Raw genomic sequence first — 17,727 nt, forward strand, 5'->3', positions numbered from 1 at the left:
TTAATAATTATTAAAAATAATTTTATTATAAGAAACTACATTCTGGTACACAATTTCATAAATCTCTATGAAAACTTACAATTTCTTGCAATTGGTTCCATAGATTTAGGGAATGGCATAAAAAATTAATGCAACATGAAAAGTTCTAACGAAGTACTAAAGGCACATTTTTCTGATTATGACTACTTCATGTATTTTTGAGGTTTCTAAATCTGAAGCAATAAAAAAAATTATAAAATATTTTAAAAAAGTAAAATTTGTGTTTCTGAATTTGTGGACGATAAAATATTATATCGAGCTAGTCCTTCACACAGTGAAGTTTTTAAATTGGTGCTTGAAAGTTCAATCATGAGATCAAAAATTTTTTTAATTAAAACGGTAATTAACTATCATATCCAAAGCCAGTTGCTCTAACTTGAATATCCAATTATTAGATCAAATGATTGAAAAATTATCATCCATAAATGAAAAACTACAATGGAAAAAAATTTAAGACCTAAAAATCCAATCATTAGATTAAAAGTTGCTGATAAAAAAGGCCTTAAATTATGCTACTCATTAAATATCATATCTAAAGTGAGTCCTCTAACTTAAAAATCCAATTATCAGATCAAAAGTTACTAATAAAAATGTTTTTAATTTATGCTACTAATTAAGAATCATATCCAAAGTTTAAGTCCCTCGCTCATGAAAATCCAATCATCAGATCAAAAGTTACTAATTAAAAATTTTAAAATTAAGACTTACCCTCACAAACAGCACCTTGTCTTATAAGACCAACCATTAGAGATGTGCAGTGGTTACACTTCAGAGGGGCAACAAATGTTCTCACTAAAAATTGATGTGCTTTATTTGGCTGTAAATAAATTACTTTTTTTAGTTCGCATACTATCATTAAATAATGATAAAAAAAAATTATTTTTTAAAAAATAATTTATAATTTTGAAGAAATATTCTATATTAACCTTAGGAGGTAAATGAGCCGGCCTAGTATCAATTATGGGAGACACAGGTGCAGAAACCATTTCCTGTAAATTTATACATTGTTGAGTATAACATAGGCAAAATAATATTTGAAATTAAAGCTATAAAACAATTAGCACTATTGATTTTAGTTAATATATACATGTTTGCTTACACTTACACATTTGATTTGACTCAAGTTACAAATAAATTATCTAGCACAAAACATATTCTCAAAGATAATGAAATAAAATGCTTACTCCACTATTATCTGAAGCATTTGATTTACTACTAGTTACAGATGGAGGTTGATTATCTTCCACATCGGCTTCATCACCAGCTCCAGCTGAGTCACCGCTTTCACTTCTGACAAGGTGACGAGGTGTATTTTTCAAGAATTGATCTGTAAGAGGATTTGAAATTCAATGTCCTTTTGGCAATAAATATTCCATAAAAATATTTAAATAAGAAATTTATTATACTGATTAAGACTGCTATATATTTTAATTTGGAGAATTTGAACAATTTTTAATAAAAATAATTAATAAATAAGTCATTATCATTGTTTTTTTTTCTTTTCAGTTACGCCCGCCATCGTCTTCTCAGACATAAGGCGTCTTGCCGTTCAATACAACAGTGAAGTAGCTCCAGAAGGTGAGAGGGCGTGTAAGTCGTCACAGGAACGAATGTCAAGAAGAGAGGGACAATCAAATAGATGCTCCCCAGTCATAGACGAAATGTTACAGAGCACACAAAGAGGTGAATTAATCAGGTTAATTTTAAATAGAATTGCAATCATCCATAGTGAATCTTAATTGATTGAGTTGCTTGAGATAGAAAAGACTTAAAAATACTAAGTTAATGATACCTATGACTTTTCTATATTTAATTATTTGTGTATAATCATAAAGAATCATAATTAAAGAGAACACGATATTTATAACTATTGTGAATCATAACAACGAAAATATATTTGTAATAATAATGACAATAATCAAAGATAACATTTACAATAATATCGAATTAAAATCATAAATAATCATAACCAAGGAGAAAATCATAATCATAGAGAACATTTAGAAGACATAAAGAAGAACATAAAGAGAACATTTATAATTATAGAGAATCATAAAGAGAACATTTATAATCATAGAGATTTGGAATAAAAAAAACATTTATAATCATACAGAATCATAATCAAATAGAACATGATGGGCATACAATTATCTCCAGAGGAATCGAGCTTTTGCTGCAAATCCTGTATGAGATGGTCTTTCTTGGAGGCTTCGTTCTTTAAATTTTCTACTCTTTGCTTTGTTTCTTTCAATTCTCTGAAAATAAAGAATTATTATGTAGTTGAAATGAGCATGAAGAAATAAAGGTACGAAATGAGCATAAAGGCATGAAGAACTGTGGATATATATGTGTGTCCTTCTCAATAACTAGAAAGTTTAGAAAGTCGCCTCTAATATTTCAGCAAATAAAAAAAAATATAGTTATCATTAATATAAAATAAGCTTAATTTTTTTTTAAAAAAATTGAGAAACTTTAAAAATTAATCATTTTACAGACACTTCTCAAATGAAAATGAAACAACATTTTTTCATATGTAAAATTGTGAGAACTAATGTTACTGTGAATTTTAGTTTCGTTCTTCTCAAAAATTGAATACTTGAAACATCCATGGTTATAATGGCGTAAAAAATCAAGGCTTAGGAGGTCTTCCTACAGCAGAACTATGTGAAAGTTTTAGAAAGAAATGTTTTGTTGGCGATTTGACATGAAAATACCATACTTTTTTCTTATTTTTTGTTCGAAATGTCCAAATAATCTTCATTGATCAACATCAAACGAAAATATTTTCTTATAAACAGCATAGTTTACTCATAAAAATTTATCAAAAAACTTTATATCAGCTGTTAAACTATAAAAACCTCTTAAAAGTTCTGATTGAAAATTATTTTTTTAAAAGTGAAATTAAGTATTCAATTTTAATAAGCAACATATTTAATTTTAAAGAAAATAACTTAAACTACATATTTATAATCATAATAAAATATTCTTAAAAGTTACAAGTATTTTCTTTATTTTTTTAAAATTTATATTACACATTCATTTTTTTAAATTAAAAACCACATAAAAGAACTGACAGAAAATTATTATTTGTAACTTTAAAATTTAATTTTTTTAATAAATATAAAAATGTAGTTTTATTTTTTTAAAAATTTTTTAATATAATGAAACTGCATAAATCGAAGAATTTTGCAATATTAAGTTAAAGATAGAAAAAAAAAGTATTTTGTACTTACTTTTGTACAGAGACTAGTTCTGCTCGTACTTTACTTAATTCATCAGCTATTGACTGTTTAGCTTGAATTTCACTATTTAGACTAGACTGAAGATTGAGCAGTTCCATTTTCTCCAGTTTCTGAGAGCGTCTATTTCTCCAGTTCTTTTCCTTTAAAATTAAATTATAAATAATTACTAATTTAGACATGATAGTTCAAATCTATGTGAGAAAAGGAACAATTACTTTTGTGGCTTTCAAAAAAAGAAAAAGTTAATGCCCCATTTCACCAATAAAAATAATCCATGCTACCTTAACTTACATTGTAAACAGAATTTCTTAAATGATTAATAACTTTATCTTTAACTGTCATCCTAATGTTAGTTGCTAATGTAATGAACAATACATTTAGTGTATTGTGCATATCTCTTATTTATGACCTTCAAAGTTTAATAAAATATAAAAACTAATCATAAATTACTAGAATAACTTATAGTGCAATGAGTTAAAACAATATCATTAACCAATTGCATTTTTATTACATTAATGTTTTAAAAAACACAGCCAATTAACTAGTTCTGTTAATCTAACTAGTTAATTAACTAGTTCCATTTAAAAAAAAACTAATTAAGTGTATTCTCGAAATGTGACCATTGTATATATCACAATTCTTCATAATCATGCAAATTAAGATATTTTTTAATTTTTAAAAGGTAACTTGAATTTTATATGTAAAAAGACAAGTACAATGAAAACTCCATTTTACAAGCTATTTTTTTCCTTTATGGAAGCATATTTTTATTACATATTATTAGCTTTATTTTTCTTATAAATGAATAAACTTTCATAACTTCATATTCAATTTTTAGGGCATACTTTTTGCTTTCTGAATTTACATAACGTCAATTGCTATACATAGCCATTATAATTTGGGTTATGAAGAATATTCCGTAATTTCGGCTTTTAAGAAGTATTTTTAGAATCCTTTTCAAAATGATTTGAAAAATACACACATTACAAGTTTTAAAATTTAAGAGTTAGTAAAAATGTACATTCAAATTAATAAATATTAAAGTGAGGAAAATTTGTAAAACTTCAAAATTAGGGAAATTCTAAAAATCAATCACATATAAGAGAGATTAAAACCATCAAAACTAATTTCATTGTTGGATTAAACAGAAAGGTGTTCTAATTATGTTCTCAATCTCTCTCAAGTTTCATCCAACAATAAAAATGTTGTATAGCGTTTTTTTTAATCTGATTTCAATAACATTTCCGTTAAGTATATTGTTCAGTTAAACATTGATTTGTGTCCTTAAAGTTTTTTTTCACTTTATTTTTTACAGAGTTTCAGAAAATAAGAACGGAATACTCTGTAAGTGTTAAACAAATTCAAATAAACAACATTCGTCGATTACAGTTCATGCTACAACAATAAATGTTAGTAATTAACAGCATTAAAATCGCATTCTTTTCAACACAGGTTAAATGGTTAAAACAATGGATTATTTTTTGAAAAAAGCCAGTAATTACCCTTTCTAAATGGCATCCTATGCTGTACCTTTTCATATTTAAATTATTAAAATTTTGCTGAAACATGAAGAAAAATCAATAACAAGTAAATATAAATATTTTAAAAACTGTTCAATAATTATAAAACTAAGTATTCTTAGTTAAATAATTAATGCATTTTGAGCTATAAACTTAATCATAAGCTAAATGTCATGCTTAATGATAAAAAGAACAATTTTTAACACCTTGGTTTTAACAAATAAAAATACAGCTGATTATGAAGCATTTCTGTAACAGCCCGTTGTGAGCCAAGAATGTCATGGAGGTTAAACCTCCAAACTTTTGTGACCAACAGCATGAATAGTGGCAATGTGGTCAGCATTGCGCATAGACTGCCTTTACTTCCCAGAGAAGCTGGTATCCATCAACCTGAAGCTGGGTGTGCTTCAAAAACAGGGATTGTTGATTATAAAGCATATTTAAAAATTACATAAGAGAATGTACTTTAGTAGAAATGTATGAGATAGGTTTTGAGCATTTATTTGTAAATATATGTATAAATATATATTTTCATATTTTAATTATAATAAATAATAATTATATCATAATGAATTTAAAATGAGTTTTCCAATATTTCAGGAGTGGCAACAAATTTTCTGGGATTACTGACTGAGAACAATGGAAGTTTTAGAAAAGTACAGAGAAGTATAAATTTGCGATATTGCACAATTGTTTGCACAATTTTTTCATATTGTAAACAACCTCTTATTAACAGGATTTTTTGAAATTCGGTGACAATGTCTTATTTTTGTGTAAAGGCAAACTTATTTCTTTGTCTGTAATAAAAGTAAGAATTTTTTTAAAAAAAATGACATTCCAATACCTTTATAAAGTCTGATTGTTAATCTTTATATAATTATTGTAGCTGATAAATATAGTTTGGAAAATAAAATAAATTGCAGATTTTGCTTCATTTGGCTGAAACTGTTTTGTTACAGAAATTGATCTCAGTTGCTTATAATTATAAATTTGCTACAACAGAAAATATTGTTGCTACCCAATCACCCAAAATATTATTTCTTAATTACAAATAATATTTTATTGATGTTTATGTATGTAAGAAAATTTCCATGAGACTGAACCAATTTTTATTATTTTCGCAAAATATGTTGTACAATATTAAAAATAAATTTCAATTCATTAAAAATAATATATATTAATAATCTTATTAATACTTACAGCTGTTGCTGGAGTAACACCACTAGATTTCATATTTTCTAACTCTTCGGTCATTTTTGTAGCAAGAGCTTGAAGATAACTTCTGGCATCTTTTTCATCACTTACCCTAAAATCACATCACAAAAACCACTTTAATTTACCTATTTACAAATAAATATATACATTTTATTATCACATAAAATTATAATGTATGTTGGCTTTTCTTCATCAAAAAAAAAATAGTTTTTACTTTGTACAGCAGAAAAATTTCAGTGCAATTTTGATTAATTTATATTTTTTTACAAGCTTCATAAATGCAGATTTTAAATGTTACAACCCTTTGACAAATAATTAGGAAAATAGACAACCTAAATTATTGATTTAATGATGCATATCTTTATATAATAAACAAAAACAGAAAAATTTAAAAGCTGATTTTTTAAATTAGTTTAATACATTCTATCTACGTCAAATAGCTAAACCAAATCAAGTTTGCAACTATGCAACAATTTTCCTTTCAGTAAACTTGTAACTTTGAACCCAGCCCAGAAGACAGGAAAACTTCTGAAATAGACTCACTTTTTAAGGACGTTTTACTGAAACTAACCTGCATTTGTTTAACAAGGAGAAGAAAATTTCCCCTAATAAGATGGCAAGATGGTTAGAACGAACTGGGACCAGTATTTGAGGCTGGGATTTTAACTAGAATTGCCCCATTGGAAAGTTATCTTCACGACTTACTAGCTCAAGAAATAGCTAATCTATGTAGTTTTTTTTTACAGTCATCATCCTTAATTTCCATTCATAGAATCTTTGATTTAAGTGGAACTATTAGACTGTGTACATTAATGGCTCCAATATTAAATGAAAAAAATAAAAGACAATCATAATTTGATGAATCATCATGAAATTCTATAAAAATAGAAACCATATGACTGTTAAATAATATAAATAAATTGATTGTATGACTGAAATGATAAAGAATCAGCATTTTGATGTTGAGACATACAATCTTAATGGAAATATAATGAAAACTGAAGGAAAAGGATTTTATAAGAAAACTACTTAAATATTAAATTATGACTCTTACCTTTATCAAGCAAACCATAATGCAAAATATGAACATTAAATACAGGACTAAATCACATATTTCTTCAACAGTGTCCAAAACATAAATGATAAGAATCAAATTCTGTCACAAGTCCCAGAGTTCTAAATATCATATTTGGAATTCAGCCAGATTTTGTATTTTTTTCCTACATCAAACACAATGTCCATGCCAAGATTGGGATCATAATAGTTATAATATTTGTAACAAATGCTTCTTAAAATTGAAGAAAAAAATTTCATTGCTGCAAAAAAATTCATCTTTGTTGCATTAGGGGAAATCGCAGAACGTTAGATAGATATTGTTCTTAGAATGGGTAAAGTCTTGAAGTTTTAAATATTAAAATAATAATTATTTTGGGTAAAACTAAAAAAAAATATAGCGAAAATAAAAAGAGTGTGGTTAAGATAGATTGATGTATTTAGTTGCACTGATTTATTTGAACAAAATAAAATGGTGGTAGAAAAAAATTTCAAAGAAAAAGAATTTTTACTAAGTTTTTTGTGTTGTGGTAGAAAATTATTGAAAATCAATCTTAATTACTTAAAAGTATTAATAATGAACAATAGCAATAAAGTAACACAAGTTGTACAAAAAAAATCAATAAAATAAGTATTTGATCTTACATATTTTAATAATTCCTTTTGAGAAAAAAATATTCTTATTTAAAAATAAAAATAGAAGTATTTTTATGTATTCCATTGCATATTTCATGCATATTATATCAAAACGTATTGGTAGTTCCTCTTTCTGCTTAATTAAAAATATATTTTAAGCAATCCTCCAGAGACCTTTGAAAAGCCTCTCGTTTCATTCTGTCATACTCCTCATAAAAAAAAATATACAACACTAGGATAAGGCAGAAAGCATTATGTGACTCTGCCAGTAAGTCATGGGCCCCACTGCTTGATGACTAACGGTTGATTCCAGATTTTCCTAGACGAGCAGCTGTGGCACTTTTCTGCCTTACTACAGGCCATGACTGTTTGTCCGTGTATTTGTTTCGGTTTGGCCTTTACATTCTCTTTTTTGTCCTTTGTGTGGACAACATCAAATTTTTGATGCTACTCCTCTTGACTCCTGTTCTGCATTGGTGTTTTTAAATTGTAATGTTCAGAGATATTGGAAGGCCAGAGATCTAATGCCGTCATAGCCAATCTTCTGGGCATTTGCAATAAATAAATGTTTTAAGAAATCAAAATCGACAGTTTTAAACATATTTATAATAAATTGATTATAAAAAAGAAACTTGAGTTTTGGAATAATATTTTTTTCTTATGGTCAAATTTTTTTCACAAAAAGTAAATAATATAAATTTTTATAAACTAAACTCAGTGGCGTGACAGCCCATAGAGGGCAAAGGCCTACTGTGACAATCTCAGTTTTCTTGACCTTTGAGATCTGAGGTGCAAGAGCAGATGTTCCGGTTGGGTGGTCAGCCCAAAGCAGAACCCCCAGTGTTTAGCCCCCAAGCATGCTTGGTACTCACTTTGTAGACCCACTGAAGGGATGAAAGGCTGAGTCAACCTTGCTCGGCCCGAGGATCGAACCAGGGACCTATGGCACGACAACGCAAAGCACTATCGCTCAGCCACTGGGTGTTGTAAATTTTTATAAATACATATAAACCTATCATGAGGGATTCAACCGTACATTCTCTTTCCCTATGGCTCTGAAATGCTAGAAGATGTCTCAGCATTTTGTTGCAAATGTATAAGTCTATAATCACAGTTTAAAATTTTAGAAAACATTTTAATTCAAGTAACTGCATTAATGTTCCAAATAGATAATTAAAGCCCTTTTCACCAAATGGAAAATAAATCCAATTTTGACAAATTTTTACCAGCTTATGATACAGTTAAAAAAAAATTTATAATTAGCAGATAATTGCAAAGAATATACATAATATACTATACCATTGGATAAGCTCTGTAACTTGTGATTCCCACTTAGCAAGTGACTTTTCCTTAATATAATTTACATCATCTTCATTCCTGTTTTGGTTTTCTTGCCTACTAACAACCTGTGCTAACTAAAAAAAGAATATTTAGTCATAAACCATGTAATAAGAACCAAATTTTAATCATGTAGTTAAAAAAAAAAAAGTGTTAAGTGAAATTCATTACCCTATCTATTTCTTGGCTTAGTTTATTATTTTCTTCATGGAGTAAACATTTTTCATTTTCATGCAATTTTTTCATCTCACTCATGACCTCGTTATTTTCAACAACGCTAAAATGATTAAACCAGATTTTTTTTTTAAAAGTATATAAAGTACATGATTTCACAAATTATTACCTTTCAAAAAAGAAAAGAGGATTAAAAAAGTAAAGATAATTAAAAAAGAAAGGAGAATTAAAAAAGAAAAGAAAAATTTAAGGAAAAGAAAGTATACATAATTTTTGAGATCATTACCTTTCTGATCTGGCAACCTCTATTTTTTCTTTAAGAGACATTATCTAGAAAAATAATAAGAAAAATTAAAATTTTCGGTTTATAAAACATATACAAGGTATTCTGCATTGACCACCCTTAAAATACATTTTTAGCTTCATATTGTGACTCTTATTGAATCAGGTATTTCAGTGACATTAGATGCAAATAGAGAGATATTATAAAATGGTTTTATTACTTCTCTTTCCATAGCTTCTATAGTGATGTCTGCTTCTTGGAGTTGTTCATGTAAATTTGTTATATCGACGTGATGTCTTGTTTGCTGCTCTGTTAAAGCTTCATTCCTTTGCAGCTCCATTCTTTCAATTTCTATTTTGAGTCTACAAGAACATTGGAATTTCATTATATTGTTAAATATATTCTGTTTGGCCATACATAAATATTCATAGAAACACACAATATTAAAAATTTATAAAATATTATGATAAATCACTTCCTATCAAAGGAGAATTACAAAATGACTATTTGTTGTTGTTGTTTCTAATGTCACTTGCGAACATCAACAAGCCTGCTTACTGAAACCAAGCAAATTTAATACAGAGGGAGCATTTCTTGTTCATTCATCCACAGATGAGGGAGCGTAGTCAGATTTTTCAATAAAGTACTTTTTCAAACTTTTAAGTACTTTTTAAGAACTCAAAAAATATTTTTAATCACTTTCCAAAAAAAAAATCATGATTAGGATCTGTGCAGCAATAATTTTTTTCTATCATTTAAAATTATTAATTTATAAACATAAAATCAATAAAGTTCAAAAATATTTTCAAAAGCTTTACTTAATCATGATAAAATAACTAGTTTCTGATATATATTGCAGAGAAAATCATGAAAATCATGCATTTTTTGTAATTTAGAACAACAATTGACAAAGTAACGAAAAAAATATCCTTTTAAAAGATAGAAAATTAAGCACTTTTTACAAATCCCGAATAAAAGAAAAGTACCTTTAAGGGCTTTTAAAAAACATAAATCAAAAATAAGCACTCTTTAAAAACCATACACACCCTGATAGATAGTAATTTTTATCTAAACCAGAGAAAGATCTCGAATTCAGTACCCCTGATACATAATTAGTTATGGAAACATTGAGGAATTTGTGACTCAACAGATTTAACATGCACCAGTCACCATTTACTGCACGGGGAATCTTTAGGCTATGGGGATCGAACTCACAACCTCTTGGACATGGGCCCAACGCCCTACTAACCAGGCTATCCCAGCCTGAAAGTGACAATTTAAACTCAAAACAAAATTTTATTTTTTTAAACTACATGTACTGCCTTGGTGCAAAAATTATCTGAACTTAAAAAACAAATATTTTTTTTTTAATTTAAGAAATAAATAAACTTTGTTAAAAAGTGGTTAATTTGGTGAGATTTATCTACCAACATAAATAGTTTTCAAATTTTACATGTTTTAACATGGCCAGAAACACTCCGGAAAAATATTCCACGATTTTTCCAGGCTGATTTTATTGTACCTATCTGAGTTTTGGAAACAGATGGCATAAATTTTATTAATAATTCAGTTATGCTTTATTTTATTTTTTTAAAACTATTGCAAGACCTGTTTTTCTTTTTTTTTTCTTCCCTATATCTTCAAATTAATGCATTTTCATCGCCTTTTTAGGTATTTTAATCAAATTTCCTGATATTTCCCTGATTTTTTTCAGATCACTATGCTTCCCTGTTTTTTTTTCTTTTCTACCTGCTCTCCTGTTCTATGGCAAACCCTGTATTTACAAGCTCTGACAAAACATTGTTAGAGTAATTTTTTGCAAATGAAAATATCAGATCTAACGATTTCTAAATAAATGATGATTTTCCTTTATATTAACAATTTGAGACAATTTCATAACATGTAAAGAGAGGATGCTAGCTAGGGTTGGGGAAAGCTTAGCCTAATAGCTCCAAACAGTTCTTACAACAGTTATAAAAATATCCTATAATTTTTTTTAAAAAATGGCTGTATTTAATTCCAATTAAATTAAAAGAAAAAAATTAACAAAAATGAGAAGAAAATAAATAAAAATTAACATAGCAGAACTTGGAGTAAAAATGGATAGAGTTTAAAGCATTTTAGAACAAAATATTCTTATTTTGAAGCAGTCAATGCAAATTAGAGCAGTATCACAATTCTGATGTCATTTGTATAGTTGAAGTTTTTATGAATGAGTGTTTTATGAATTAATTTATAAAATTAAGTACCTGTTGACTTCTTGCAGTGTTTCCAAATGAACAGGACTAGGAGCTCGTCCAATATGTCTCTGCTTAAGAGACTCCATCTCATCTTCCAAATGGTGGGCATATTCTTCTGTACGTTCTCTCAGTCTTCGTTCTTTGGTGGCTTCGGACTGAGCTTCTTCAACCCTTGCCTCAAGCTGCAGAATGATTTAAGAATATCATAAAATATTACTGTAATAAATAACGGTTATATTTATTACAGCATAGAATCATGCCAAATATAGTTAAATTAGCCATCCTGACACATATGAGTGATGTCAGACTGTTATTTTTCCTTCCAACGTTTTTACTTATTTGCAAGGCATTATTTTGCAATTAAAACATTTTCAATACAAATTTTTAAAAATATATCTTTTTTTTTTCAAATTAAATTTGATAATTTATACAGATTTACAACAGTATATGTTAAAAGAGTAAATTTAATTTTGATTTCAATTTTTATTCTAAACTAATGTAATTGCTTATTTTCTTTTAGGTTGCATTCGCCTAAAAAAATTTAAAGTGAGCATAAATGAAAAAGAAATAGAAATAAATGCTTTTTCAATTTATATTTTCAATTTTTGGTTCCTTAACACATATGTGTAATCATAATTTTTATTTTGAATTTTTTAACACATGTATACTAAATTTTTATTTTAAGATAAGTGAGAAAAGCAATCAAAGGAATTTGAAAAGAACTGCTGCATTAGTCTAAATCCTTTACAACATTTTGATTCGCATGCCATTTAATTGGTATTTTTTCCCACAGTGTGCTGGACAGATGAAAAGCTCAGGCGCAGTGATCTGAAAAGAATTGAGCAAGCAGTTCCAAGGATTGGTAAACAACGAAAAGCAAAAGGTATAGCCTTTGATAAAATTAATACCTATAAACTTAAATACTTAAGTATAAATATATAACTGGGGAACTAAAAAAGATTTGAGAAAAAAAGAGTGAAGGACGTGAACCAAAAGGAACTGGGTAAGTGTGCCCTAGTCTGCCAACAAGTGCCCTAGTTTGATTGAATAACAAGTGCCCTAGTTTGATCAAATAACAAGTGCCCTAGTTTAATCAAAAATAAGAAGTGCCCTAGTTTGATTAAATAAAAAGTGCCCTAGTTTGATCAAATAACAAGTGCCCTAGTTTGATCACATAACAAGTGCCCTAGTTTGATCAAATAACAAGTGCCCTAGTTTGACCAAAAATAACAAGTGCCCTAGTTTGATCAATGATTTTACTTTATTTGGCTTTAATTATAATAGATTAAGTATTTTTGAAGACAATTCAACATCATGTAATTAAAAAAATACAACAAACTTATCAGGCTACATAACATGCATATTAAATTACACAGCTGTTGCCTTTCAAACATCAATTGCAATTTTTTCGATTATAAAAACACATTAATCGAAAGATAAGTTTTTAATCATAACCAAGATAAATAAATGGTAAAATTGAGGGGGGAAGTTAAATAACATCTATAAAAATAAAATTTTGACATAAAACAAACATTTTGATTTTATTCTTCATAACTGTTTTATAGTAATGTCAAATATATCAGATTAAAATCATCTTCCAAATTGATTAAAATTATATAGATTTCATTGAAACTTTTCCTATTAACAAAAATTTAGAAATAAACATCAAATTATATACCTCTCTGCGAAACTTTTCTGCTTTTCTAAGGTCTTGCCGTAGGATATCAATTTTCTGCATGGCTGTTTCAAGTTCTTCCTCTTTGTCTCGTACTTGTCTAGACAGTTTCTGCTTTTGTGTTCTTAATTCAGACAATCTGTTGACAGAAAAATTTCCACTATGATACCAGGCACTGGATCAAAACAAAAAAGATTATCTCACATGATTTATAATTTTTCAGTAACACAAGACTTTTAATGAAAATAAATTTTTATGAATAATTTAGAAAAAGATTGACATCCATCAAGAAGAAATAACACAAATACCGAAATTTTTTTTAAATGCGATAATATTATAGTAGTCTTTTTTGACAAACTTTAATTCAATAGTGTTTTCAAAAATGCCTTGTTAGGTAATCAAGAAATTTAGGAAATTTAATCAAATCTATGAGTAGCTACCAACTCTATGTTTAAGTTAAAGTAAAGGACTAGATCTTTCTCACTAGTACGTACTTAACATTCCTTTAAAATAAGATTTCCAAAATAAAATTTGTGAACAGCAAAATATTTTAGATGCATTAAAATTTCTTGCAGGACATGAACATATGAAATTTTAAAAGAAAATTATTTTACTGTTTTGAGAGCAAATTCCAGAAAGAAGAGATATCTTTTGCAAGTAAATAACCTTGGTGTACAAAAATTCCATCTATAGTGAAAATTTCTGAAGAAAGAGATTACTTTGTTTCTAACCATTAAAGTTCTAACCTAAAATTAAATAAAGTTCTAACTTGAATACTATAACCAATCATTAATTTAAGATATTTAACGAAAGAAGTTCTCTGATAATATCAAAGACACAGACTATATGATTAAATATTTTTCAAACTTTCTATTTATTTATTTTTTTCAGATTTTCTCAAGATGCATTGTTTTTTACGGAAATAATTTTGTAAACAAATAGAGAACTTTATTTCATTATGAATATTTTTAAATGCCTTAATACTTCATCTAAGAGGCCAAAAATTAAAAATCATAATAAAAAAAGGGAGGAATAAATCGTACTAAAAGTTAGTTTCTGATTTTAGGTATTATTAATTCCAACAAGCTGAGCTAAATATTTAAAATTTTATTTAGAGTGTTTTAATTTGATGGTTGCAATTACCTATTTCTACCATTGAATTGTTACAATTACATTATTATAAGCTGTTATGATTTTTATCAATTATATTTGAGGGAAATCATTGGTACAATACAGGTTTAAATACCACCAAAAGTATTTAACCAGCCTTAAGCCCGAACTCATGATCTTTTGCCTTGCAGATTATTAAGTATAAATCTTCTGTACAACAATGACATTAAATTTTATTCACTTATATAACTGAAACAAAAAGAATTAAGAAATGTATTGACACATACTTGATAAATTTTTCAAACTGAAAAAGCAATTACATAATTATTTTACAAACAATTAATGAACTATTTTATGTAAAAATCGTAATTAAAATAATCAACTTACTTATCACTAACTTCAGCATATTCTGCCATAGCAAGTTTTCTCTGGCCTAAGGCCTCTTTAAGCTCTTTTGCTTGGAGTTTTAATTTTTCATGGCAATCAACTAAATCCTAGAGAGAATAAAAATCAGTGAATGCTGTTCAACATGATTTTAAATGGAACACCAAAAAATTTAAACTTTAGACTTCAGTTCCAAAGTAATAGAGTAGACACAAACTGTATGCTACCATTATCTATAAAGAAAAAACCTTCACATTTTATACAACTTACAAATTATTTCTTCCCAACAATTAAAACCCCAAAAAAGTTTTATATTTTGTTAAAAAATAAATGAATTTTATAGGGGAAAATGATTAAAAAGTATGTTATTTTCAGAATTGTATTTATTTCCCTATTTTAAAAACTAACATTTTTTTAATGTAAAAGATAAATTGAAGCACTTCGGGTTACAAATTATTTAACAAAAAAACTTGTGGTAATAATGAACAAAAAGTTTGAAACCCTCAAGAATTATAAGAAACATGTAAGAGCAGTGAACAAAATTTCATGGCAATCTACTAAATCCTAGAGAGAATAAAAATTAATGAATGCTGTTCAACATGATTTTAAATGGAACACCAAAAAATTTAAACTTTAGACTTCAGTTCCAAAGTAATAGAGTAGACACAAACTGCATGCTACCATTATCTATAAAGAAAAAAACTTTCACATTTTATACAACTTACAAATTATTTCTTTCCAACAATTAAAACCCCCAAAAAGTTTTACATTTTGTTAAAAAATAAATGAAGTTTAAAGGGGAAAATGATTAAAAAGTATGTTATTTTCAGAATTGTATTTATTTCCCTATTTTAAAAACTAACATTTTTTAAATGTAAAAGATAAATTGAAGCACTTCCGGTTACAAATTATTTAACAAAAAAACTTGTGGTAATCATGAACAAAAAGTTTGAAACCCTCAAGAATTATAAGAAACATGTAAGAGCAATGAACAAAAATTTTTTTTAATTAAACCAGAAACATTTTTATTTACTACTTTAAAACATAGAAATTTTATTTTATCTACCATCAATAGTTAAATTTTGATACTCAAACCTCTCATGCACTTGGCAAAAACAATTCTAACAATTTAAAAGGCAGGATGTAAGAAAATTAACTATCTACTACAGTAAAACAAATAAACAAATTAATGATTGATTTCATTCTGCTTAATTAATTTTATTTCACACTTTACTAATGAATGAAGTATTTATACTTTACTCAGTTACTTTGATTTGTACCCCGATTTCAAGCTCTTGCGACGACTATTTCTACAGCTAAAATGAAATGTTTTAAAGAAAGAATCTAAAAAAATTTTCATTTTGCAAGAAAATGTTATCTTTGAATCAGAAATTTGAAGTAGTAGTGTAAAATCATAAAACTAACATATTTCTTATTAAACAAAGGTATGCAAAATATTTCGATACAAATAGCCTATCTATATGCAAATTGAAAGACTTTAATGTCATTGATTGACTTACCCTGTGCAGATCGTCATTTTCTGTTTTCGAAAAGCGAAGGGCTTTTTCTAATTCTCTAATACGCAGGATTTTCTCATCTTGTAAGCAATCTAACTCTTGTTTTCCAAGTATCATGTCTCTATGTTCTTTTCTTAATTTGCTAGTTTCTAATTCAAGCTCTGAAGATAATTTTAAAAGCAAACAAAACAAAATTATTACAAATATAAGAAAAAGTTAGAATTGATTAAAAATCATGTTTCTTTTCAGAATGATACAGTTTTAGTTATACCTTTCTTAAACATTTTGGTGAAAAAATAAATAGTTCTTTTGCATCAATGCAATACAATGTAAACTAAAGAGGGCTTTGTGGACATACTTAGCCGTATAATGTTGAAAAAATAGTTTCCCATTTGATTGTCTATAACTTATTTTTTTCTCAAATAGATTATTAGGTCACTTTTAGCAGCTTTGTTTATTAAGTGTAACTTTACTATCACAATTTTAGATATATGTATTTAGAGTAAATATATGCATGGTATGAAGATTGGAGGGGAGACTAAATTAAAATATGCAGTTGCAGTAGTTCTGTAAATTTCACACATAAAAATTCCTCAATTTGCTAAAAATCTGCAAAAAAAAATTAATAATCTCTTTCTTGATTTTACCTTTCATGAGTTTAACAATGATAACATTGGAGAACAATTTCTTTTTTTGGTTTCCTTGACATGAGATTTTTTTAAACAGATCTTAGATACTTCTGTGTTGCTGATTTTAAATCTGCAGTCTATTTCTTTCTCCAAGCTACAGTTTTTCTTAAAATGAAATTTTTTTGTGGTTTTTGTCGAAATGTACATGTTTAAAAACGTTATATTTAATAAAAGTGGTCACATAAATGTTGCAACAATCTTCAAGTGGAGTTAAGGCACATCTTCGAGATTGGAAATGCATAGGAACCCATGCCTGAAAATGCTGTCATACACCACTAGGGGCACTGCGATTTTTTTCTCTGATGATATGCCTCAACTCCTCTAGTAGTTTGTTGTAACATTTATGCGTGTACCTGTCATACGTAATGTTTTTTAACTTTTTCATTTCAACAAAAAAATAGTCAAAATTTCACTTCAAAAAAATCTGTAGCTTTAGAAGCAAAACTAATTTCAGATTTGAAATTCGCAATCGCAACACTCGAATACGCCATCTGGGGAGAGACCGGTTTCATGCCTTTAGCCCTTCTCCCTTCCCTCTCCTCCTCTTTTCAGTTGTATAGGAATGTACTACGATAATTTCCCTTTTCTTAATATTTTTCCTTTTTATGTAAT

General features: G+C 27.4%; 1 protein-coding gene across 19 annotated transcripts in view; it reads right to left on the minus strand.

The window, feature by feature from the left end:
• Positions 1-17,727, minus strand: part of LOC107451792 (serine/threonine-protein kinase Genghis Khan) — a 288,464-nt gene that overhangs the window by 24,754 nt on the left and 245,983 nt on the right. For 6 of the 19 annotated variants that reach the window (XM_016068000.3, XM_016067999.3, XM_071182277.1 and 3 more), the window contains exons 13-27: positions 16,430-16,587; positions 14,913-15,019; positions 13,419-13,590; positions 11,750-11,922; positions 9,721-9,862; positions 9,504-9,547; positions 9,215-9,320; positions 9,005-9,120; positions 6,002-6,107; positions 4,784-4,840; positions 3,273-3,421; positions 2,185-2,294; positions 1,224-1,366; positions 966-1,028; positions 748-856 (exon numbers count right to left, since the gene is read on the minus strand). In XM_016068000.3, coding sequence (XP_015923486.1) covers positions 748-856; positions 966-1,028; positions 1,224-1,366; positions 2,185-2,294; positions 3,273-3,421; positions 4,784-4,840; positions 6,002-6,107; positions 9,005-9,120; positions 9,215-9,320; positions 9,504-9,547; positions 9,721-9,862; positions 11,750-11,922; positions 13,419-13,590; positions 14,913-15,019; positions 16,430-16,587 — 1,755 coding nt within the window. The remainder of the gene's footprint in view (positions 1-747; positions 857-965; positions 1,029-1,223; positions 1,367-2,184; positions 2,295-3,272; positions 3,422-4,783; positions 4,841-6,001; positions 6,108-9,004; positions 9,121-9,214; positions 9,321-9,503; positions 9,548-9,720; positions 9,863-11,749; positions 11,923-13,418; positions 13,591-14,912; positions 15,020-16,429; positions 16,588-17,727) is intronic. The other 13 variants (XM_016068006.3, XM_071182286.1, XM_071182285.1 and 10 more) reach the window with 3 other exon arrangements.

Source organism: Parasteatoda tepidariorum, chromosome 4 (genome assembly GCF_982258835.1).
Source record: "Parasteatoda tepidariorum strain Cologne lab strain chromosome 4, Ptep-v5.0, whole genome shotgun sequence".
Lineage (NCBI taxonomy): Eukaryota > Metazoa > Arthropoda > Arachnida > Araneae > Theridiidae > Parasteatoda > Parasteatoda tepidariorum.